The 26,647-nt window shown below is 34.0% G+C and overlaps 3 protein-coding genes across 4 annotated transcripts; 2 read left to right on the forward strand and 1 right to left on the reverse strand.

Moving 5' to 3' along the window:
• Positions 1-8,321: 8,321 nt before the first annotated feature.
• LOC145619892 (uncharacterized) lies at positions 8,322-9,693 on the forward strand. The gene is made up of 2 exons (XM_081674580.1): positions 8,322-8,771; positions 8,857-9,693. The coding sequence occupies exons 1-2, from the start codon at positions 8,322-8,324 to the stop codon at positions 9,691-9,693; spliced, it is 1,287 nt and encodes a 428-aa protein (XP_081530706.1).
• Positions 9,694-10,500: 807 nt separating this feature from the next.
• LOC145621109 (V-type proton ATPase subunit G 1-like) lies at positions 10,501-14,055 on the reverse strand. Of its 2 annotated transcripts, none has more exons than XM_081675840.1 (4): positions 13,946-14,055; positions 12,203-12,322; positions 11,555-11,655; positions 10,501-10,904 (listed from the first exon to the last, which is right to left on the reverse strand). In XM_081675840.1, exons 2-4 carry the CDS (start codon positions 12,288-12,290, stop codon positions 10,761-10,763), a joined length of 333 nt encoding a protein of 110 aa, XP_081531966.1. In that variant the 5' UTR covers positions 12,291-12,322; positions 13,946-14,055; the 3' UTR covers positions 10,501-10,760. The 2 variants fall into 2 exon arrangements, with proteins under 2 accessions (XP_081531966.1, XP_081531967.1); XM_081675841.1 differs by having other exon boundaries at positions 12,203-12,314; positions 13,946-14,039.
• A 2,288-nt stretch (positions 14,056-16,343) lies between these two features.
• On the forward strand, positions 16,344-23,607 carry LOC145620545 (dephospho-CoA kinase-like). Its single transcript, XM_081675236.1, has 4 exons — positions 16,344-16,513; positions 21,382-21,525; positions 22,596-22,741; positions 23,071-23,607. The coding sequence occupies exons 2-4, from the start codon at positions 21,418-21,420 to the stop codon at positions 23,519-23,521; spliced, it is 705 nt and encodes a 234-aa protein (XP_081531362.1). The 5' UTR covers positions 16,344-16,513; positions 21,382-21,417; the 3' UTR covers positions 23,522-23,607.
• The last annotated feature ends 3,040 nt before the right edge of the window (positions 23,608-26,647 follow it).

The following is a 26,647-nucleotide window of genomic DNA, read 5'->3' on the forward strand; positions in this document are numbered from 1 at the left end:
TTTTTCTTCAATTTTTTTTTTATTTAATATTTTTAGAGAGAGGGAGATCTAGAGAGAGAAGGAGAATTCAATTTTGGTGGTGAGAGGAATTAAAGGAGAGAGTCATATATATAGGGGGGAATTAATCAATTATTTACATGCATGCATACTTTTTCTTATTTAATTTTTTGGGTGGTTCATTGGTTAAGGAAAATTGCTATTCCTATGATTAGACTTGCAATATAATGTTAAATCACTAATTAAAGTAAATAATATAGTTGAAGGTGGTTGGTGGGGGCACGTATGTAACCTTGTGGGTTTTGAGTGTTTCAAGTTCTAAAATAATATTAATTGAAATCAATAATTGGTGGGAGAAAGGAAGATCTTTGTGTACAAGTTTTTGTAGAGGTGACTACGTGTCCTAGATTATTGTTGACCATTACTACATTAATAAATAAAAAACTAATTACGTGTAAAATTATGTGATTTATATTGATTGATTGTGCATAGGTCACTAGATTATTGAAGAATTAAGATCTTAATCATATGATGTTATTTAGGAAGCGTCTTGTTCCAAGAAATTTTGAGACAATATTAAATGTGGATCTTGTCCCCGAATTTTTTATTTTCCTTGCAAATAAAATTTGCATAATAAAAAATTGCAAAATAAAATTTGCATAATAAGAAATTTGCATAATATTGAATTGGGCGGAATATAATATCAATTGGAAAACTTGCTTCTAATAGTCAAACTAAAAATTGTTGAATTAGTTGGACCAAGTGGAACTCAAGGACAATATGTGTAATGAGCTTGTTGGTTTAGCAATGAATATATGAGAGTCCCCCCCCCCCCCCCCTATTAGGTTTTATTCACCTTTTTACTTCATTTTCATGGAAATAAGGTCAAATATTATTACATTAAAAACAAAAGGAGAAATAAGATTTTAAATAACTGAAATTTTTAAGTAACTAGAATGTACCTTTAATTGTGTTTTTCTATTGTAATACAATACATTAAATTATGTTGATTAAGCATATTACAAATATAATAAAAACGGAATGTATGTGTAGATTATAATTTTATATGATGAAAAGGATTTCGTTTGTAAATACAAATTTCCTATGGAGTGTGAACACAATCATGAATCTTCCTGATTTATATTAGAAATTGGATTGGGGTTAGGGAATTAAGATCTTCATTATCTGTTGTATGAGTTTTATTATGCATTGTTAAGATAAATTTCATAGCACCATTGTTCTTTAATCAGATTAATGCCATATGACAAATCTAGTAAATTTATCTTCAACACATTCTATATATATAAACAAATATAATATAAGTGTTTATCATACCAAGTTGGATCAAATATGATTTATAAGTAAGCAATTGTATTTTTTTTATTTGTATTTGCTCATTCACTAAATATTTTGTATCTCATAATAATTTTAAAAAAAAAATTTGTGTATCACAGTATTTTTTACTTTGATACTTGTTTACTTAAGAATTTTGGTGGATCAGATAAAAAAGAAATTCAAATTAAATCATGCAAACTTTGTAATAAGCTAATAACTAAGCGGTAGTAGTGTAGTTGAAGACTTGAAGCCCTTGAAGAGTTGAAGGTCAACGTATCAAGGCTTGGTAACAAAAGAAAGTACGTTGCCTAAATCTTTTGATGTAACATCTCAACACACACCCTCACGTGTGGGGGCATAGGGTCCGATACAATAGCAAAATCCCATTCGTCGTAAGAATCTCCAAACTGCATCTTGAAATTAATTTTCAAGTATGAGTAATCATATTTATCAATAAAGGTAAACTTATTCTGTCCATATGACTATATGAGTCATTCCATTTCATTATATAATAAGTAACATCAATTAATAATTAAAAAAATATTGCTTCATTTGTTCATTTAAGAACCCTTTTTCTTTTGTTTTGACTATTAAAATGATACATTCACTTTGTTTCTATGATTATGAGTAATCTCTATTATTTTTACATTGTCATAATCCTCTATTCTTATATGATTTGAGGTAACCTCATTGGACCATTGCTATAAGGTCGTAACCTATATTAGGAACTTAAGGTATGTTCACAACAAGGGTCTGTTCTCATACGTTAAAATTCAGTTGAGTTCAGTTCAGTTCAGCTCAGTTCAGTTCACTTCAGCTCCTAATTTCCTTCTCTTATAAGATATTCAGTTCAGTTCAGTTCAATTCAGCTGAGTTCAGTCAATGAGAACAGGCCCTTATTAATTTCAGTCCAGTTCACTTCAGCTCCAATCGATCAGTTCAATTCAGTTCAGATCAGCTCCAATCAGTTCAGTTTAGCTCTGCTCAGCTCCTAATTTCCTTCTCTCATATAATATTCCTTTCATCAGTTCAGCTCTAATCAGTTCAGTTTAGTTCAGTTCAGTTCAGCTCAGTTCAGTTCAGTAAATGTGAACAGGCCCTTACTCGAAATTATCTAAATGAACACATATTTACTTTTTGGTACAGTTGGTCACATAAAAAATTGTAATTACCTTGAGTCTTATATATATATAAATATATATGGTCACACTATGTAGCTAGCTACACACAAGACTTGTTGCAAAATTATGTGATATCAAACATAATTAGTTAAACTACTATTATAACATTAAAATCACAAATATTTATATGCGGCCTGTTGTATCGTGTGGTCGGGGTTACTTGAGTTTCTCGGGCAGGGGTTACTCGAGTTTTTCGATCAGGAGTTACTCGAGTTGCCGGGGTTACTCGAGTTTCTAGGTTAGGGATTACTCGATTTTCTCGATCAGGGGTTACTCGAGTCCCAATTTTTTGTATGTGACATGACCGAGAAACTCGAGTAACCCCTGACTGAGAAATTTGAGTAACCCCTAACCGAGTAACCCCTCGAGTAACCCCTGATTGAGTAACCCTTAACCGAGTGAATCCCTCGCCTGTCTGAACCCCTCAATTAACCGCGTACCCCTGACCAAGTAACTCAAGTAACCCCGACTGAAAAAATCAAGTAATTAACCCCTAACAAAAAAAACTTGGGTAACCCCTACTGCATGATATGGTGTGGCCTGCTGCACCAAAAAGTTGCTGCATTAAAATTATCGATATGTGAAGTGGATGCACTATCAACCACTAGGATGGTATGATTGGCCACATATAAGAAATTGTGATAACTTTCTCTATTAATTAATTATTTAACAAATATTTTATTTAACTACGTATGCATTATATCTAACCTGCTATAAATAACATATAATATAATAATATTTGTTTTTAAACATATTTATAACATATTAAGTGAAAACCAATAATACTCCTTCAACTATAAAAATAAAAAAAAATAATAAAAAAAAAAACAATTCTTGTATATGATACACAAGTACTAACAAAGGTCAAATTGTAACACATAAACAACGAATGCATGGATATATTTTACTCCCTCCGTCCCAAAAAGAACGACCCATTTGGTCAAAACTTTGTCCCAAAAAGAATGACCCATTTGCATTAAAACACCCACCAATTTGCTACAATATTTGTGAAAAATTAGCTTCCCCATATAAAAATTTGATTTTCCATGTTATTTTATTTTCTCTCTCTATTTTTTTACAAACCCCATGTAAATTTATCTTTCCAATATACTTTTACCTCTTTTTACTTAACTTTCTTAATACCCGCGTAAACAACCCAAATGGGTCGTTCTTTTTGGGACGGTGGGAGTACTATTTATCCAAACTTCAAAATTAACAATTATGTCTTGAATAGTATTTTGAACCATTCACATTACAACAAAATAATGCCAAAATAATTACTCCCTCCGTCCCAAAAAGAACGACCCATTTGGGTTGATTACGCGGGTATTAAGGAAGTTAAGTAAAAAGAAGTAAAAGTATATTGGAAAGATAAATTTACATGGGTTTGTAAAAAAAATAGAGAGAGAAAGTAATAAAATAACATGGAAAATCAAATTTTTATATGGGGAAACTAATTTTGCACAAATATTGTAGCAAATTGGTGGGTGTTTTAATGCAAAATGGGCCATTCTTTTTGGGACAAAGTTTTGGCCAAATGGGTCGTTCTTTTTGGAACGGAGGGTTTTTTTTTTTATTCTTGAGTGATCGAGCCACCAAATTCTCACTGATTTATGAGAATAATGAAGAAAAGAAAGAAAATGGATAATTAAATATAGTGTCCTAGATTGGGTTATTAGATTCTCCCTTATCCTCATGATTAGCTTACACAATGTACTTCACTCTTAAGTATTTCCTTGGAAGTTATGAAAAACACAATTGAAGTGATCAATCTTTATGCATAAATTTAAGCTCAACAACGGCAATTAAAGTAGATTTATCTTTATACTTGATTAGATTCTAAAGATCTCCTTGCTTTGGGGTTTAGTGTATATAATACTATTAAGAATACTTAAAATTAATCATTATTAAATCCAAAATTAATAGTTGAGTAGACTAGATTCTACTCCTAATAGGATGTGGATGATCCACTTATATCATAGTGGAAACAGGTTGGGTGGACAATTTTATGTGATTAAATCTTAATCAAGGTTCTCCCACCTTTTGTCCGACAGAAATTAATTAATATGGTCTCTTTTATTTCAATTAAATTATGTGACCCTTTTCCCTATTAAGGACCAATTAATTGCATATCAATTTAAGTTTTCAATATATAAATGCAAATTAATTCTATGCCAATTATTTTAGTGTATGATAGAAATAAAGTACAATAGTTGCATTACATTATACTCCCTCCGTCCCTAAATTACATTCCTCCTTTCTATTTTTGGTATTCCAAAATTACATTCCTCCTTTCTATTTTTGGTAAGTTTTTTTTTAGTAAATCAACTCTCTTTTTCTGTTTTATATTTAATGTTTTCTCACTCATCCTTACCTAATCTCACTCATAATCCTTGTGCCAAATTACAATGAATATGATTGGTTAAAAATTTTCAATTAGGAGCATGTGATTGATCCTTTTTTTTTTGCAAAGGATTGATGACATGTCATGAATAATAACTAATCTATCTTTGTACTTCTCATTGCATTATTTAATTATTGTTATTTGTCTTATTCTTCCCTCCTTAATTCCCGTGTAAATTTCCAAAGAGGAATGTAATTTAGGGACGGAGGGAGTATTGATTTTGAAGTTGAGTTGCCAAACTTCTCCAAGTAGTATTGAGATTATCTCGTTTTCCCTCTCTCCCTACTACTTCACACATTATTCTTATAAAGCTATCTTTATTTGTTGACATATTTCTCTTCTTTTCATAAATGACATGACTTCGTTTTATTTCTAATATTTCGTAAGAATTCTTTAATCTGTAACACACCTTTATGGCATATACTATGAAGAAGAGATAAGATAATGTTAACAAACAAATTAATCAAAATGATTTACACGTATTAGTACCTAACCCTTCTCTATTCTTGGTGCTAGGATTATTTTGATAAATTCACTCGTTCACCTAAACTACTGTAATCAACTCCTAAAAAATAAGTGTGCCCGAAAGGTATGTTGTAAATAAAAGAATACAAAGGAAATATTTTTTTTAACTCACTTTTTTTTTTCTACTTAAATACTCTTTTTTTTTAAGTGCCCTTGTTGACTAGCACACTTGCCATTTCATGCGGAGTTTTGACTTATAAATTTTTTCTTTAACTAATAATAGTTTAAATTATTAATAATTATAAATTATATGATTTAAATATTTTTAAACTATGTATAAAGAAGATTTTCACATGACCATAATTAATCTTATGTATAAAAGCACAAACATTGGCTAAAGAGTACATGTAAATAGTGTCAAAGTAAAAAAAAAAAGACACTTAAATAAAAACCTAGAGAGGGATTATCCACTATCCACTAATTAAAGTAGAAGATCAGATGTCTTACTGCTTCCTCTGTTGCTATTTGTTTGTCTCATTCGACTTTTTTACGATTTTTAAAACATAAATACGTGCAAAAATTATTAAATAAAAAATTTAATTTCTTAAGTAGATATAGTAATGAATCTAACAAAATCTCATATGACTATCTTTTTTTTATAGATTAGTGAGGATTTGAAGTCAAAAAAATATATTGATTGACCCACAAAAATACAATGAGGCAAACAAATAATTACAGAGAAAGTACAAATTATCACACATTAAATAAGAAATCAATTAAATTTAGCTAAAATTTATCAAAATGTGTCATTTTTTTATATTTTTATCTCTTTACTTGTCAAGAATTGGAATCTCAATTACTCCCTCTTTACCTTTTTATTTTAGAACTACATACTTCCTCCGTTTTTTTTTAGTTGACACCATTTGACTTTTACACTATTCACACAACACGCTTTTGACTCGCTTTTGTGGTTTATAGATACGATAAAACATACTTATATGGGATCTTGTTTGAATTGTCTATATGTATATTTTATTACTATCCACTTTTTATAATAATATTGACAATTGAAGTTATTAAGCATTAAAAACATGCGTTGGCAAGCGTGATAATAAAAAGGTGTCAACTAAAAAAAACAGAGGAAGTATTCACTTTTGGTGAGAACTTTTTGAGTCAAAGTGTCAAACGGCGAAAAAATAAGGGAATAGAAGTTTTTTTTTCTTTTCATTTGACACAAGATTCTATTAACGTAAAACAGAATTACAACCTTAAGACAAAGGGAATAGTAGATTATAACATGAGAACATGACCATCCGATTCGTACCAACGCTCTATGTAGTACTTCCTCCGTTTTTTTTATACTTGCAAGTTGCAACAGTTTGACTTTTACACTATTTATGTACTCCACTCTGACTAGCTTTAATGATTTATAGCTAAGAAAAATTATAGTCATGTAGGATCTTGTTAGATTTGTATCAGTTTATACTATTGTAATACCTAACATTTATAATTTTTACATATTGCTAATTAAAGATAAACGATTGAAATAATGCATCGGCAAGCGTGAAAAGAGAAGTATTGCAAGTATAATAAAAAATATGTGACATAGTTGTGTAATGCTAGACCAACTGTGGGCCCACATTCCATGTCATGCCGAATCTTGGCCAAACACAGCCCACTACCCTTCTGGTATACTGGTAATCTGGTATGTCATGAACTCATGATTGTCATCCAAGTAAAACCTTAGCCCTGCTAGGCTGCTAGGTTATGGAGTTGTGGCCTTATAACTTAAGAGTAGCATTTAGGTTCTTCACTTCAGTTGTCTTCAATAGAAATAAAATGTTGGTACGTCTTTTTCGAATTCTACATCACACCCATCTCGTTTTAATTCATTATTTCAGTACCTTCTTCTAATAACAACTTCAAATAGTGTATCAAAGCGTTGTGTTACAAATATTTAAAATATAGCGAAAGTATAATATAAAGATTAAATAAGTTAGATGAGAGAAATTAGAGATAAATGAAATACCTCGTAAGATAAAATAAGTAAAATTCAGAAAAAGATAACAAGCGGCTAAGCCTAATCTCATACGAGTACTCTTGTACCGTGCAAATGTGCGATGAACTAACACGCATTGAACGGCTGAGGTTGGAAACTTACTTGGAGATATCATTTTATCGTTGTTAATTATACAATAATTGTACTCTGCGTGGCACAATACTGACCAGAAACTAAAACCTGGAGTACTGTTTAGCTATTAAAAATAATTAAATCAATAAGCACGCATTATATTAGAGTTTGGTTTGTTAAATATGTTAATATTGTATTCTTGGAAAGTTTATCTTGTTTAGGAGTTTTAGGCTAATTAGGTTTCCTAATGTATTGTGTATATATATGCGTTTATAATCAATACGAAGCTAAGCCGTTTTCTCCAATATTTTCTTGTGTTTAACATGGTATCACAGCCTCTATAATTTCTAGAGAATTTTTCGATCCTTGGTTTGATTTCTCATTAATTCCGCAAATTAAATTGTTTGTGAGATTAGGCTTTGATTTTTTTTTCAAATTCCACAAAGTTTAAATTTTTTTTACCAGGAATTAGGGTTCATATATCCCTAATTTCTGCTCGAATTTTGGCTTGGTGTTTTCATCAGGTGCGTGTGTGTGGTGCGTCTCTGAGTGCGTGCTGCTAGGTGCTGGAGTGTGCTGCGTTGCTACGTGGTGTGCTCGTGGTGTGGTGTGGTGTGCTTGTGCGTGTGTGTGGTGCTTGCGTGCTACTTCTGCTGTTCTGTGCTGCCTTGTGTTGCAAGGTGCGTGTGGTGCTGCCTTGTGTTGCAAGGTGCGTGTGGTTTCTTGTGCGTGGTGCTACGTAGGTGCTGCGTGGTGCTGGTGTGGTGCTAGGCGTTGTTTTGTTGTGTGTTTCTCGTGATTGTGTGCGATGCCTGGTGACGAAGACAACGTTCCTACTCCACCTCCTTCTCCTCCTTCTAAGTATGAGCCTTTCACCGATTATTATCTTCATCCGAGTGAAGGTTCTCAATTGGTGATTTGTCCGGTGTTGCTTACTGTCGACAACTATGAAGAGTGGTCGAGGTCAATTCGCAACAATCTTCGGTCCAAGAGCAAGCTCGGGTTTGTTGATGGCTCTATTGTTCAACCCGATCCTAAGCATCCTGATTTTCGGCAGTGGGGTATTGTTAATTCTACTGTTGTTGCTTGGATTTATAATACTCTTGATGTTTCTATTCGTTCTACTGTTATTATTCCTGATGATGCTAAAACTTTGTGGGATGATTTGCGTGATCGTTATTCTCTTGGTAACGGTCCTCGTATTTTTGAATTGAAACATGATATTGCTGATTGTAAGCAAAGAGGTCGTTCTGTTGCAGTTTATTATGGTGAATTGAATAAATTGCAAAATTTATTGTCTAGTTATGTGAAATTGCCTGCTTGTACTTGTTCCGCTGCGAAAGAATATGCATGAGAATGAGTTATTGCGTCAATTTTGTCTTGGTTTGGATCCTAAGAAGTTTGGTTCTGTGGTGTCTACTTTGTTGATGAGTGATCCTTTGCCTAGTATGAATGCTGCTTATGCTAAAGTTGTTGCTGATGAGCGTAAGCAATCTGTGTCTGAGGCACATAAGACCTCTTCTTCTTCTGCGACTGTTGGTTTTAATGCAACAGGTACGGCTTCCGGTCGGACTTCCGAGCGGATTGAGTGTACTTATTGTAAACGGTCCGGTCATGATAAGGATCACTGTTATCAGCTCCATGGCTTCCCGGGTGGGGGGCGTGGAGGGCGTGGTGGTCGTGGTGGTCGAGGAGGTAGTGGTGGTCGGTCGTCTGGTAAGGGAAAGGGTGAGTTTGCTAGTGCTGCAGGTAACTCTCGTGGTAATTATAATGAGCCGGTTTCTGATTCTGATCGTGGGAGTGTTCCAACGATTTCTGATGCTCAGTGGAAGGAACTCATGTCTGCTGTAAAGGGTGCTAAGTCTGGTTCTTCGTTAGATGGCAATAAACTTGGTACGTATAATTCCACTGATTGGCTCATTGACACAGGAGCTTCAAACCATATGTCTGGTAATATTGATCTTTTCACTGATTTACATGACATCTCTTCGCCTGTTGGCTTGCCCAATGGGAAGAGCACGACGGCAACGAAGGAAGGAAGAGTTATTTTGTCTGATAATTTAACTCTTGATAATGTTTTATATGTTCCTGCTCTTAAATGCAACTTGTTATCTGTGTCTCAATTGTTAGAAAAACAATGTTATTTTATTATGTTCACTGACAAGAGTTTGGTTTGTTAATATTGTATTCTTGGAAAGTTTATCTTGTTTAGGAGTTTTAGGCTAATTAGGTTTCCTAATGTATTGTGTATATATATGCGTTTATAATCAATACGAAGCTAAGCCGTTTTCTCCAATATTTTCTTGTGTTTAACACATTAATCATGAAGTAATATCATAAACAACAATGATACCAACAAAGAAGTGATTAACTCAAATTATAATTTTAGTTGTTGCTGTGGTCGTCTATTACAAACAAGTTAAACACCCACTCAATAGGTGTAGCATCATATAAGGCTACAACACAATACTCCGTATAGACTATGAGAATGAAAAATTAAAAAGTATAGTACTACTTCTCTTCAGGAAAAAACAAAAATCTAATACAGAATACGTGATACTCATAGTTGTTTGGTTGACATCCAAATACATGGTGCGTACATTTTCTCTAAACCAAAAAGTTGAGAGGTTTTTGATTGATATAAGCATGGGTACTAAACCTTCACCACTTGTATGGTCAACAAAACAATTTTAATCACCTCGCAACACTACGTGATTGAGCACGATCCGTGATGGAGGCTCATGGAGCACATAGAACGAGCTTGAGCAGAACCGTAAGAGCATGAGTTGCAACTAAACAATTTTAGGCACCTTGTAGAAATATAATCTCCATAAAAATTGCAAATTAAAAAAAAAAAAAAAAAAAAGGCTTGTGTGTAACAAACGATCATCTATGGAGAACCATTTGTACAAAAGTAGCACAGGAAGTTTGACAAAGCAATAGAAATGTGCAACAGAAAGAGCATGAGAACTCATAAGAGCCCCAAATAAACTAAAGCATCATCTCGATTCCGGGCATTTATTTCAAATAAGAATTTATCAGTTCAACAAATATGTGACCAGCAATTTTACACAGTAAATAGGCAAACCAGTACTCAGAGAAAAAAAAATACAATCAATTACAAAATAGAACCAACCATCTCAATGTCTCAAGCGGAGGAGGCGTTCCACCGAAGATGGAAACCAAGTAAAGAAATTTCGCTGGGCACTAAAACCCATCTAAAAGTTCTTAGGAAAAAAAAAAAAAATCAGTTCTTCACAGTTGTGACATACTTGAGCAGCATCTGAACAACTTCGGGAGATATACTGGAAGCCTGGGCCTTTAGCTGTTCGATTTTAGCATCAGTTTCTTTTTCAAGACGCTTCACATTAGCACCCGAGTCGCCACTACTCTGTACCATTGATATAGGGATGGTCACAGTTAGATAAGCACAGTGCTAACAATAGTGCATAAAAAAATCTCGCTGCAGAAATTGGCAAAAATGCAGAGTTAAATAGAACGAGGGGTCTTAAGAACATACAAAAAAGCTATGTGAATGTAAAAATCACTTATCTTGATAGCTTTCACTTCCCATTATTTCAAAGCAGAGGAAACACAATTTAAGGAAACACTCAAACAAGGCAACTTTTATAGAGTCTAGACAACTCAAAATAGTGCTTAAATAACATAGAATTGCTACAGAAGATGTTGAACCTAGCTTCTATACAAGTCCAGTAACCACATCACTGATATATTATCTCGCAAAAAAGGGCATCACGCCCATCAGTAATGGAGGTGGAGATAAAGGGAAAGGGGCACTGGATGAGAAGAATAAAAATACAGTTTTCTACATATCTTTTCCCTTAACCTCAAACTCTTAAAGGAACCCCTAAAAAGAATAAGAGACAGAAATACGGAAGAAAACAGTAATTTAATAACTTAAGCAGACTATTATCCAAAAACATGATTCTAAAATCCTTCATGGATGTAATCCAGGTGATGGATGCATGCATTTGATTATCCAAGAAAATTCAGCAAATAGTAGAATTTTATCAATCTGACCTCTGCCAATTTTCTCTGGTATTCGGCTTCCATTTGTGCACGAAACTCAGCAATTTCTTTCTCAGCCTCTTCCTTTGCTTGTCTTAGTCTAGCCATCTTGGCTGTTAAACAAAAAAAATGGCAAAATGATGAAGTCAAAACAAAACACAATAAGTAAATTGACAGCAAGGCCAAATTTATTAAGAAACCATAATGGACAGCTTATAGGTGTTACCATACTCCAAATTTTTATGGAGTATGGGAACTTACAATCCATCTTTTTGGCAAGAATTCTTAATGATTCCCATAATCATAATTCATTATGTCATATATATACTAAGAAGTGTCAAATATATACTAAGAAGAGCACATTATTAGGTATAATAGTTGTCAAAAATAATGAACATGTAAAATCCACCCTAATATAAAACAACATATGAGGATGCTTTTTGAAGACAACTGTATTATACACAATAAATACATGGAATTGTGATTGCCACAAACATAAGCTTCTAATGCTCTATAAGGAGGAAAGAAATGCTTTAGACAATTGATACAAATAGATATGACCATGGTGACAGTAATATTAGTTAATGTACATGACACACATACAAAAACCAATAGGTAGTACATACAAGCATCGTCCACAGATGATAATTGCAAGCATACCATTTTTGGCTGTGTTGACAATGTGTTGGGCTTCTTGCTCTGCAGACAGCAAAAGTTGAATTCCATTTTGGGGTCTGCTTGCTTCCATACTTACAGTGAAGACTGACACGTACTGAAAGACTACCAAAAAAAAATATGAGGAGAAATAGCATGGGTAGGTATCATAGAAACCAGATACTTCAAGTAACAATATATCAGATAGGCACCTCACAACTACCTAGCAAGTATCTAAATGCATCAGGATTCATGTCTGGTGGTGACTTTACAAAGACGAAGAACAAAACTGGGCCAATAACACTATTAATATGGAACAAGATCAACTTTTTTTCATAATTAACCTCCCCCTCCGGAAAGGTCAGTATTTTTAAAATAAGAAATCACAACTGAACATCAAGTTTACTTGCATATGACCAAGTACATAAAAACTTAAGATCATTTGTCGGCACAGAATTTTCTGGAACTACTAAGGAAATTGAAAGAAATCTGTTATACAAGAATATCCTGAAGAAAATCACAGAAAACATCCTCAAAAGTCAAAACCACTTGTCTATTTATCTCAAAAGAATTTACAAATTTTTACATATAAAATATAAAAATAGATGAAACATAGATGAAACATCTTTCTATAAGTTATCAGCAATTTTAGTTTATTTATTTTTTAGGGAGAAAAAGCTCTCAGCAATTACTGGCAAACACTCAATCCTCTAGCAGGGAAGTTTTGATACAAAGCAGCAGAGAGATCATCAAAAACTATGCTAAAGGTGATTTCCACAACCACATTACTCTCCCATCAAAACTAGACAGCATTCCTCGTCTTATTGACACTTTATTGCCTCTTTAGAGGAAAGCTAAAAGATCTTTTCTGTTAAAATGTACACTAACAGAACGTGTAACTTGACTGTCAAAAATTTAGAACCAACCTAAATGTCTAATGTTACTACTTCAGTGAAAAAGTAGCAGATCATAGCAAACCATCTGCTTTTAAGAAACCTTGATCCACAATTGATCAATGTTCAAACTGATATACCTCATCCGAACTCAACACGAAAAAAAAATTAATCAAACTAATTACAACCTCAACTAGCAAATTATCAATCTTTCAAGCAGCACAATGAAGCCAAAAGATAACATCAAATCAATTTTATACATTAATAAAGCAACACAAAAGATGGCAGCACAATCAAATTGAGTGGGTCAGGATCAATATAAAGAAGTCAATTTAAAATCCCATAAAATCGTGATAACAATTCGCTAGATTATCAAAGCTAACAGCATGAAATTCAAAGAACAAAATTGGGAAACAGAAATACAATCAACTAAAATTAATATACATCTACGATCTTAAGCCCAATTTCTACGAGTACACTTTAACACCAGAGATTTTATCAAAATTCCCAATTTCTTCCACACAATCAAACAAAAAACCTAGGGTTAAGAGATTAACATCCAAAATTCAATCAAAATTAAAATCAATTAAGATCCATAAATCAAGTCAAAGCCACAAATTCGAACAAAATTAACAACAAAAATTAAAGGGGAGAACATATAAATCACAAAGATCTGGGTATAATCAAAACTATATAGTATAATCGTCGATGAATTCTGGGAAAATTGAAAGATGGGTGATCTAATAATGCTGTCAAAAAGTGTCAACAGAAAAAATGTGGGGAAAAAGCGACGAACTTTGATGATCAAAGTAGAAGAAAGTAAAGATCTTGCGATGAAGAGAGAGAGGAGACTTACAGAAGGTTGAGATGAGGGGAGAGAGGTGATGTGCTTCAATCAATCGTATACAGATTTTGCTGACAACAGACAAACTACTTATTATGAGGAGTATTTTTGTGATTTGTGAATTTGTGAATTGTGATGGATAAATTTACTCCAAGTTAAATTACGAGTACAGGTGAGTAAATATTCCGGGTACCGATATTGAAATTGGAACCGGATTCAGTTAGGAACCGGCAGGTTCAAAATCGAAATTGGACCCGGGATTTTAATTTCGGGTATTTAATTAAGGAATCACTTTGGTACAAGATTACCCAACATATATTAAACTTGTATTAAAGGCAAAAGCTAACGAATACCCCGAGGGGTTGGATAAGCTAGCTAAAAGTAGAAAGATTAAATTAAAATTAATATTAATTACACTGATCGACGTGTGATTTTGTCATGCTTTCTCAAAGTAAAACCATTTTAGTTAATATTTTAAATGTTTATCCAACGCCCCGGGGGCGTTCATTAGCAAGATCCATATTTAAAAGAACACATTTATGTCACCATACTAATAAAAGGTGTAAATAAAAAATAAACAAAGGTTCAGTGACCGTCGACGTGGCCATTGACCATTGTGAGCAATTGCCTAGGTACAACTTTGCTATGGACCATCGGAGAACTGACCAGAGGGAGTAAGGTGTGTCGGTGTGGTCTATGGATGGAGGAGGGAGTGGTGTGGCAGTCTTACTTGGATGCTTACATATCCAAGGAGTAAGAAGTGAAACGAGAGTATTCGGGTACCCAATTAAGTCACCCTGTGGGCCTGTGGCCATGACCTAACCCAATATTTTTACCAGGTCAGGTACCCAACTTGAAAAGAATAATAAAAAAGTGTTTAATTACTCGACTTTTTTAACCGACTCATCGAGTCAAATTTTATGTAACATCCCATCGATATGCATGATCACAACACATTACGCATATCGATGGGACATTGTGATGTGGACTAGAGGTGATCATAGGCCGGGTTGCAGGCTAAATAAATCAGGCCACTAAGTTGGACGGAAAATGGATGCCCAAAATTCGTAAAACTAGATCAAATCTAGCGGATTTGTTAAGATCATCATTGTTGTTCAAGCCTTGCACTTTTTTTCCTTATTAGTTTTTCTCTACTTTTTATTTCTTTTTCCCTACTGCTCCACCATCCCACCGCAGCGTCGCCGGTCAACCGCTGAACCAGGTTATCCTTTTGTACCACTGCTTATGCCTTTTCTTTTTATAAAAAATAAATTGATTTTTTTACTAAAATTCTTGTTTAATCTGTTCATACAAAAATACAAAATTTTTTTTTTTTAGGAAATTCCCAATGGTAACCCCTACTTTTCTAGTTTCTAGTTTCTCATTGGTGATCCCAAAATTCTTAAGGGCTTGTTTGGCATTGTTTTTTGTTTTCAATTTGTAGTTATTTTGAAAACAGAAAACCAAAAACAGGAAACAAGAAAAAGGTGTTTCTACTTTTCTGTTGTCAGTTTTCAAAATTATCACAATGATGTCAAACGAATCCTAATTTATATAAAAAAATAACCCCCCTAATTCTTAAGTCGTCATTAAATGTGACTAAGCCCTTGTTCATTGCACCTTATTATTTTTATTGATTCTCTTTGATATTTGTTCCTTAAAGTTACTGATTTTAACAAAAGAGAATTTTATTTTATTGATTTTCTATTATATTTTTTTCTTTATAATTACTAAATATTTTTTACTAATCTAAAAATATTTTTATTTAATAATATTATTTTTAAGGTGAAGTTAACGGGGCCTTAAATAAATAAATAAATAACTTTCATTTACACCGTCATATCTGTCACGACATTGATGCTCTTCATTAAAAAATCAAAGAAAACTTTTGTATACATCCGGTTTATACTAATATTACTGTACATCGAGCTGTATAAGGGTAACTTTTACCTAATTTTAGGGTAACTTTTAGCCTTTTTTTGAGTAACTTTAAACATAATACAATTTTTATATAAATAGACAACAAGAAAAGTTTATAATGGTAATTTAATTACATTCAATCACTAATAATAGATTTTTAGTCATTTAAAATGTGATTATTTACTTTTTTTTTTTTTTTTTGAAACCAAAAATGTGATTATTTACTAATAAAGTGTAGATAATTTTTATTTGTATAGAGTTACTTTTATGCATATTGAGGTAACTTTTATTTATTTCAGGTAACTTTTATTTATTTCAGGGGTAACTTTTGATCACTTTAGTCCATCTTTATAATGGATGTACATTTGATTTTTTTTAAAAGTTTGTGAAAAATCAATCAAGGTGCCAAAATCAATTTTGATGTGGCGATTTGGCAAAATCATTTCCCCTTGACTTCTCATCAGCAATCTTCCTCTCGTCATTAAAAAAAAAAAAAAAAAAAAAAAAAAAAAAAATAATCAAATGCTCCTTTTTTTTTCCTTACTGTAGAAGTCGATTGAAATCTGCTCTTTGAAGGGTTTTGTGGATCTTGGTGTTTCATTCGAAGGGTCTAATTTGTGAATTCAGTCTTTTGTATTCTCGTACGGATTCAAGCCTCAAGTAAGTGCTCTATTTTAAGTTTAAAAGATCATAATATATGGTAGTATGTTGTAATTGATTTGTTCACTCTTATATATCTATCGGAGTCGATCAAAAATTGAAACTTTGTCAATTTATTTGGCCAATTTCCAGGTTGGGTGGGTTTAATTCATGTTAGTTTTGCTGAATTTTGTAAAATTTGTTTGTTTTTAATAGAGTTCAAGAGTACCCAATAGGTGGGAATTGATGAATTTTACCCGGGAAGTTGATGATTAATCGAATCCAAATATCCAGTTGAAGAACTTACAACATTAAGGTTGAATTTATCCGAATTACACTTGTTTCAGTAACAATTAAAATGATTTTACAGTAGCCAAATTCATCTTACCTAGGTTTAATTTAGAACCCTAATCAGATAAAGAAAGAGGGGTAGAGGAAATTTAAAATTGCTGATTTATTTTACTGGATTTTTTTTTTCCCTTAAACTGCATTGCAGTATTGCACTAATAAATAGCTAATCAAAATATTTGCATTTGCTGCACAAACTTGGTTCTTGAATATAGAACATAAGCTCACTGAAATTCAGCAAATTAGTTAGCTGTTTAGTGGCATTAAGGTGTGAGTAGTTTAAAATTAGTGCAAAAGCTTTTGGGAATTGATAAGGAACTACAATTGGTATATTTATTAATCAATCAAAGCCTTAATCCCATAAGTGGGGTCGGCTGCATGAACCAAAAGTGATTATTTTGTATAGTCATCCACAAAATTCTTCCTCCACCAAAATTGGTATATTTATAAATGTATAAACTTAAAGTTCGATAAGAAACTATATATATTAGACATAACACTTAAAAAATTTAAAATCATGTTGATTCGAGTAATTTAAAACAATAACTATTGGGTTGAGATGGGTATGGTGTGGATGTGGGTGAGACGAGGGCTGGTTGTGCAGCAAGGTGTAGTCATTAAGGACTGCAGTGAAGGTGCGTGGCTGATGGGATGTGTTTTGTTGGGCAGCAAGGAGGGAATGCAGGGGCTGTTGGGTTTGAGGGAGATGTGTGGGAAGTGTTGGTGCTGGCCTGTTGCATGCGTTGTATAGCGAGGGACTGCAACGTGACTGTTGTGTAGAGGTCAGAGAAGGCTGCTATTATTGTGTTATGATTAGGCAAGGGAGATGGAGGTAAGGGTGCAGGGAGGGAGGAGTGCAAGGGCTGTGAGGTGAGGGAGATATAAGCAGGGTCTGTAGTGTTTGCTGCTGCAGTTGTTGACTGGTCAGGGGCAGCAACGAGGAAAGCGAGTGTTGCTGGCAATACCTTTTTAGGTGTCATTTAGGGGGCTTGGTACATTAGTAGTATTGATAAAATGACCTTGGCCATGGAGGTGGATAGTACTATATCAGCTTAACTGGTAAGATTCACAAGGTAACTGTGTGAGTGTACTAAGGAGATAGAATTTGTTATATCTCTTGTTGTGACCTCAATTATAATAGTGAGTGAAGTGGACTAATTTTCTATCATAACAGTTAGTTTATTCTTCTAGTGTTATAAGTGGCACATGATTTTATACTTAGTATATATTTATTGAGCATTCTAGACTTACTTAAACAGAATAAATGGCATTGTATTAGTTTGCTATATACTCCGTATTATTGTTTTTGGTACATGATTTGTATTTTAATTTTTTGGTTGAGGTCATTCTTGGACGTATTTTATTACTACTATCAAAGTATCAAGTATCAACTAAATTTGTTTCATTCTTGGGTATTATTTTCATCTTGAAAACTTGTGTTAAATTGTAATCAAGTTGCTGCAATGTTGCTGCTATGCATGGGTTTTGTGGGGGAATATTTTGGTAGTTTACATGTGGTTTGCTGGTAGGCAGCTGGATGCTTTGTGTTGTGCTTGTGTGTGCTCGTGCAGTTGTGTGTTTGTTGGTTTTTGCAAATGTTTCTGCATTTGAGCATGAACCAATTAGTCATGTCTCTGAAAAACCTGGTTTGTTTAGTGTTGGTCAGTGTGGTGCGTGGTGTGTGGTGCTGTTTGGGGAAAAATGTTTAGCATTTTGCTGTAAAACTGGTGAGCATGATTCAAAATAGTAATGGTGATACAAAGAAAAAAGAGGAGAGAGATAATCGTCAATGGAGGTGGAGATGCCACGAAAAAGAAGATGGAGAGTAAAACAACAAAATTTAAAGAGTATTTGTGTTTTTGGACAAAGCGGGGGGGGGGGGGGGGTTGGAATTGGTTGGAATGGTGGCTCTATATTTTTTAATTGAATCTATAATTTTTTTTTTTTTTTAATGTGCTATGGTTAACAGTGAGTTAACATCTAGTCAATTGGCCAGAAATTGGTGATGAGCACCCAAAACATGTGCCGGTCAAAGCGTTGCGTCTAACTCGGGATGGTGGGAGCATCAACTATTTATACTCCATTATTTTTTATGATACAAGATTGAAGACAACAACGATCGAATTTGTGTTTTAAAAACTATGCAAAAAGTCAAGTAAGACAAACAAACAGCAATGGAGGGAATGGTTTCCATCTAAAGATCAATCAATCAATCAATCAATCAATCAAAGCCTTAATCCCAAAAGTGGGGTCGGCTAACATAAACCAAATTTGATTATTCCGTGTAGTCATCAACATAAATCTTTCTCCTCCATCCCTTACGATCCAAAACTTCATCCTCACGTAAATCCATGCACTTCATATCCTTCCTCACTCCTTCCAACCAAGTCATCTTTGGTCTCCCTCTTCCTCGTTTAATCCCTCCATGGTCCCACTCTTCCACTCTTCGCACCGGTGCACCCTCGGGTCTCCGTCTTACATGTCCAAACCAACGCAGACGATTTTCCCTTAATTTATCTACAATGCCCGCCACACCTACTTTCTTGCGAATAACCTCATTTCTGATTCTATCTCTTAAAGTGTTTCCACACATCCACCTTAACATGCGCATTTCCGTAACCTCCATCTTTTTAATATGCTCTTTCTTAGAAGCCCAACATTCTGTACCATAGAGCAACACTGGTCTTATGGCAGTCCTGTAGAATTTTCCCTTCAACTTTAAGGGAATGCTGCGGTCGCATAGCACTCCCGTGGCCGCTCTCCATTTAAGCCACCCTGACTTAATCCTGTGGGTCACGTCTTGATCAATGTCACCATTCTTCTGGATGATCGACCCTAGGTACTTAAAACATTCACTCATGGTCAAATCCTTTCCATCCAAACTCACCACTTCATTGCTTGTCCCCCTCTGAGTGCCAAAACGACATACCAAATATTCAGTCTTACTCCGACTTAGCTTAAACCCTCTAGATTCCAACCTTTGCCTCCATTGCTCCAACTTGACATTAACCCCATCCTTAGTCTCATCCACCAAAACGATATCATCTGCGAACAGCATACACCATGGAACCTCATCTTGAATTGGTCTAGTTAATTCGTCTAGAACCGTTGCAAAAAGAAAAGGGCTTAATGCAGACCCTTGATGCAATCCGATTGTAATAGGGAAATCTTTTGTCAACCCTCCGCATGTCCTCACATTTGTTGACACATCCCGATACATATCCTTAACTAGGTCTACATACCTTCGTGGGATACCTTTCTTCAACATTGCCCACCAAAGTATCTCTCTTGGCACCTTGTCATATGCCTTCTCTAAATCAATAAAGACCATATGAAGATCTTTCTTCTTTACCCTATAAAACTCCATCATTTGTCTTATCAAATGGATTGCCTCCATAGTAGATCAGAAGCAAAAAAATTAAATTTTATTTTTTAATATAAAATCACACGAACTAAAAAAGAACCTAATGGCTTGCTTGAATAGCATTATTTAATTTCGAATTCAAAGTTTGGATGAAATCTAATTTTTGGATGATAAAAAATTTGTCATGAAATTGGCCCAAGTAGTTGTAAAGCCCAATAATAATTATGATTCAAAATGACAATTTATCAGCTACAAGTAGTACTTATTAATGTGCCGTTTTTCTTAAATCACAAATCGTCTACGATTTTACATTAACACAATTGCTCTTTCTTTCCTACTCTTATTTCAAATCCAATTTCTCTCTTTCTCTCTCCTATCTCAAATCCAATCCCTCACTTTTGGAGTTCCAACATCACAACCAAAGGCTTCACCATTCTTTGTTTGTATAGAAATTAATCAAGAAATTAACATTGTCCCTCTACTTATCAAAGGTAGCTATGTATGTTAAATGCATTCAAAATGTAATTCAAAATCATATGTTAGGGCTTAGTTAGTTGTTGCAGTTGCCAAGTATTTATTTTGTTGTTGAAGCTAGAGAGTCAAAGTTTGATTTCCCCAAATTTTGATTGAAGGATAATGAATTTGCTCATATGATTTTTGCTAAAATTTTGCTTTGGGATTTTCCTTAAAAATGAGAATTTTGATTATTGTTGTTGCTATTTATATTAGTACTCATTCTAGATTTGGCTGAATTATTCACTTGTGATTGATGCTTCATGATTTAACCTTCCAGTGTTGGAACTGACTGTAGAACTGTATTGTGCTTTACTCATATACGTAAATCTGTATTCTTTTGATACTGGCGACTATATGAACTATGCTGTCAAACAGATGGGCAATTTTGTTTATTTAGGTTAAGAACTAGTGTTGGAGACTTCATTCGAAATATGAACTTGTGTGAAAGCTTTTAACTAGTGACTATGTCACAGGTATAGCAGGGTCTAATATGACAAATCACTACTTTGAGTTTCTTATATTAAACAATTATATGTATTACAAAATAAAATCAGTTGAAGTCACACTCAATAGAAACTGAATTCTGTTGAAGAACATTGCTTTGAAAGTGGCATGTCCAAACAATGACAGTTTTTCTGGCTGTTAATTGTTCTTGATGCAGTTGGTACACTTCCATAATTAGTCCCCTACTGAGGAGATGAGAATTGTTGGACTAACAGGTGGGATTGCATCTGGAAAGAGCACTGTTTCCAACCTATTCAAAGCTCAAGGCATTCCCGTCGTCGATGCTGATGTGGTTGCTCGGGTATTTTTCTTCTTCTCCCTATCTTTCTTGATCATGGGGTTTTTATTGATTTTGGTTTTGGATTACTGTGTTACTGACTGTTAATAGGCATCGCCTATTTAGTAGTATTAGTACTAAATGTTATCATCAATATTGACTGTTGGATGTCTAATTTGATTTTTTTTTGGTGTTACTCTGGCTGAGTTGATACAATGCTTTTATGTTTCCCTTGGTGGGGAGGATGGTATAGAAAAAGGGTGGAAATTATGTTGAGATTTGATTTAATCACATTTTTCTTTGTATTTTTGGTAATTTTCCATTGAGCAAGGGTTGGGATGACTCTTGAGAGTTGGTTAAAGTTAGAGCTACAAGTGATTTTACATGACTGCATCTCGATGGAATTATGTTTGCTTCTATCTTATGTTTGGTGATGCTTCATTCTTTGTATCAACACGAATGTTATGAAACTGATTGCATCACTGTTGAACACTTGAAGTCTTGAACATCTTCTTATAATTAAATTTTAGTTAAGAGTTATCCTTTTATTAGGCAGCATAAATTCCCCTTATGTGACATTAAAGTGCATGAAGTGGAATGTGCTATGCTCATTTCCCTCGTGACATTTGGTAGCATGAAGTGGAATGTGTTAGATTTTTTTTTGGTCCTTTCTGTTATTAGGTACACTTTATATTTAACATAATCCAAGATGAGCCTATATTATTATTTAACAAAACTCTTTTTATATTAGCCTATAGAAGAATTTCTTCCCAATTTTCCTTTTGCAAGTTTTTGGTTGTGATCTCAAAATTTGCTCGTGGTCAGAGATTGAGGGCTCTGATGTTATAGCAGACACACTCAAGAATAATTGTCTTTATTATATGGAAATTGTAGCAACAACCACTCTGTATTTGCAGGGGTAAGTTCATACATCTGCCATCCACCCTGTCAGGTGAGAACCCTGATTTTGGTACTGGAGTAATGATGACAAGCATGATATTAATTGTCTTGAATCCAATTTGTTCTTACATTTTGAACAATTTGCATATCATTACAATTTATGCTAGTATTTATGATCCTACTTCTGATTTCAGGATGCATTGAAGAAAGGCACAGGTGGATGGAAGAAGGTTGTGGAAGCATTTGGGGATGACATTCTACAACCTGATGGGGAAGTGGATAGGCCTGCGCTGGGACGTATAGTTTTCTCCAATCCTGATAAGCGTCAACTACTTAACCGGTAGAGTAAATCTTCCTGCAGAGTCTGATAAAGTAGTTTTCCTTTGCAATTCTTCCATCATTGCATGTTAGCATGAGCAATATGGAAGTTGAGGTTATGACATTTGCTTCCATACCTCACGTATTTAAAGCAATAGACATTCAGTGGATGTCCATTTTCTATCCAACTGCGTGCAATCCCATGCTTTGAGGACTTAGTTTCTAGTTAGGTGGCTAATCTAGGGGAGTTTAAAGTTTGAATTCATTAGTTTTTGTTCAGAGTATTTTGTTATGGTAACATGCTAACAGTCACGTGTATGATATGCTAATGCCGTGTGCATTATGCCACAGGCTTTTGGCACCTTATATATCCTCTGGCATCCTCCAAGAAATAGTGAAGCTATGGTTAAAGGGACACAAGGTGATTGTTCTTGACGTCCCACTGTTGTTTGAGGCCAAAATGGACAAATGGACTAAGCCTATCATCACTGTATGGGTTGATCGCGAAACACAGCTAAAGAGATTGGTTTCGAGAGATGGAATAAACGATGAGGAAGCTAATAACAAAATAAATGCTCAGATTTCCCTGGATACCAAGAGGAGCAAAGCGGACATTGTGATTGATAATACTGGATCACTAGATGAGTTGAAAGAACAATTTCAGAACGTATTGCATGTAGTCACCCGGCCTTTAACATGGAGTGAATTCATGCTTTCTAGGCAAGGAGCTTTTTCCGCGTTTGCTTTTGTTGTTTTAGGTGTTCTTGTGGCTAAAAACATATTTAAATGCGATTCATTGTAGCCTTGCAGGTTCCTGTAGGAATCTGGGAAGAGTTTCTGGTTGGTGTTGCAGGAAATTTATATATATAATACGAAACCTTTTCTTTCTGCTTTTTTCCTCTTGATGATGATAACTAAAGTCTCGCTGAATAAACATTTAATTTTTATTTCAACAATGATATTTCTTATTCGAATACTGAATTGTATTAACCACCGACCACCCTACCAACACTGCTCCCCTCGTCACTGCCTCCGGGGAATCACCAATTTGTTGCCACCATGATCACTCTGCCTCAGCTCAAACACAACTACACAAGTCACCCCTGAAACCAACCATATCAAATCAACAACCAACATCAAAGCCACTGGTGCACCTCTGGCTCTACCACAACCAACCTGTACAAACACTACCGAATCCTCAACCTATAGTCGCCAACAAGCCCCAACAGCCAGTAATCGCCAACAGTCCCTAATGTGCTACTGATCTACTTTTCCTAATAAAGAATTAGACCCCAACAGGGCAACAATCAAGTGACCTAGTCCATCTCCAGCCCCATGATGCGCATACTTCCTAGTTTCTACATAGGCATTAATTCGCCTGTGCACCACCACCATATTGCATTTATTATAAGTTTGTGGATTGGGTCTCTCAATTGTTTTAGTTGAAATTTCTAAGGTGTTATTTGGTTGACGTTGTAATTCATGGGTAATCTACTTTCCTAAGATATAAAAACTATAGAAATTGTTTGGTTGACAAGAATATATTCCTCTGTCGAATAAAAAACAGTTCTAAGGATTTTTACTTTCACGCAAAATTTGAGAAGTTGATTACCTAGTCACACGGAAATTATTGCTTACCTAGTCCCACTTAGGTATATATTACTCTTCAAGTGGGAAATCCAAATCTCTAGGAAGTGAAAATGCATATGTGCTGCAAATACAATGGGAGTGTAACATACTAACATCCCAATTAAGTGCAACCAAAGGACCACTAAGATAGTGATGGCAAGGATGGGAGGAAGTTGAGGCTGTTAAAGGTGGCTACTAGGGGAGTAAGGGGAACGCCGCCATTTAATGGCAAACTAATTTGTTTTAATCAATTTAGGTTACTAATTCAGCACGATACAAAGTGTTTTTTTTTTTTTTTTTTTTTTTTTTTTGACATTGATGAAATCTTAAATATTCAAGTCAATCAAACAAAATTCGAAAACAAAGAGTTATTTATTTACAGATTTATATCGATATTGACATTATCATTATAATAGATGTAATATAACTTTTGTATCAATTAATCTAAGCCTAGTGTTATAAATGAAGTGCAGTACAAAAGAAACAACACAATCCGTCATGTGTACGTACATAGTACACTCACCCTTAACCTAAAATTTATGGCTCTCCTAATTTATACACGTAAACGAATCCTTAATCTAAAATTTATGGTCCTCCTAATTCATACACTATTTAACATACTTGATCATATCCTTTAATCCATTTACGAAATTATCAAACTTTTATAATAATTGCGTGGATTCAAATGCAAACAAAAACAAAGATATTTGAGGAACAAACATCAGCCGCACCTCATACCAACAAGTCTTCTAAAAAAGCACCAACAAAATTTAAAGAAGAAAATGATTGAAAGATCAAGGACCAAATGACCAAAGCATCAAAGTTCACTTAGAATTAACTAGTTTTTTTTACTAACTTTTTTTGATAACTGATTTACCAAACTATTTCTGTGACAAAGAAAATGACATGCATAAATTTCACCCGTGAATATACAATAGCTTTGGTGTGCATGCATGCAATAGCTTAGCTTTTATGGTTATAAGATGAACACACGTGAATTCTTTCAACTACTAAATCATATACTTGACTTAGCTAACCTATGTATTAATTAACATACTTCCTAATTTCAGTATTAGATACTATTCATTATAAAGTGTGTAGGCTAAATTTGATCCATGCATTTGATGTTCATTCTCATCCATACCAAAAACTCTATTTTTTTTTTCAATATTTCCCTTTCCTTAGCCTTGTTTTGTAAAGATAATTTGTGTGTGGAGTATGATCTAGAATATACTTATATACCTAAGGCAAAGCTTATGATCTTTTTGCCATTTTCACAATGCACGTACGTACGTACGGTGGACCTATAGCTTGTTTATAACTCGTTCAATCTAACAATTTAATATTTACAAATTTGTACGCGATTTCTTAGTCTTATTTTACTTGTCTCATTTGACTATAATTTTTTTAGCAAAAAGAGAGGATTTTTTTTTTTTTTTTTTTTTTTTTTGAAAGAACAAAAAGAGAGGTTGGTAAAGAGAGTTTACTTTGATCAAATTAGAAGGTTGCGGACTATATAAAACAACTACTTCGTTCATTTGGTAAAAGAGCTTTTTCAACAATCTAAGTGAGTTGAATATGCTAGTAAGAAGTTGAAAAATGGAGCTTTTTTTATTAGCAAATTGAGAATTTTTTTAATTTTATGGCGGCAAATTGAGAAATTGTACCGCATGGTAATTTTGTTCTTAAGTTACTAAGCTAGTTTACATTCTTACGTACCCAAATGTCCTTAGCTTATTTCATTTCGGCCAATTCGACCACCTTTTCAAGTAACAATTGTCAATTAACTTGACCAATTTAATCAACAAGTCAAAACATTTGATGATACCACTAGTTAAATGCAGAATTAAAATGATTGGAATTACAAATTGAAAGGCTCATTATCGATAAAGCTTGATAATTTGAGCTTGTCAAGCTCAAGCAAAAAGGAACCAAATTCTTAACAAACAAAGCTCGAACACAAAATTACATAGCCTTTTCAAACTTGAGCCATGCTTGGACACTAAAGCTCGAAAAGGGTGGCTCAACTCAACTCGTTTGCAGTCTTAATTAAGCTCAAGTGATTGAAGTTCTAACCAAAGGCCAAATAAATTGTCATTGTTATAACTCAAAAGGTTCTCAACGCTTACTTGGTAGGGAATTAGACCTCAACAACACAACAAATTGTACCACTGATTAATCTAATGTTGATAGAGTATAAAACATATTCCTGGGCCTCAACTATCAGCTTAAGCTTTTGGTTGAGTTGGTATTCTAATATGGTGTCAGAGCCAGCGTGACACAAAGGTCACGGGTTCGA

Source organism: Chenopodium album, chromosome 27 (genome assembly GCF_948465745.1).
Source record: "Chenopodium album chromosome 27, dcCheAlbu1.1, whole genome shotgun sequence".
NCBI lineage: Eukaryota > Viridiplantae > Streptophyta > Magnoliopsida > Caryophyllales > Amaranthaceae > Chenopodium > Chenopodium album.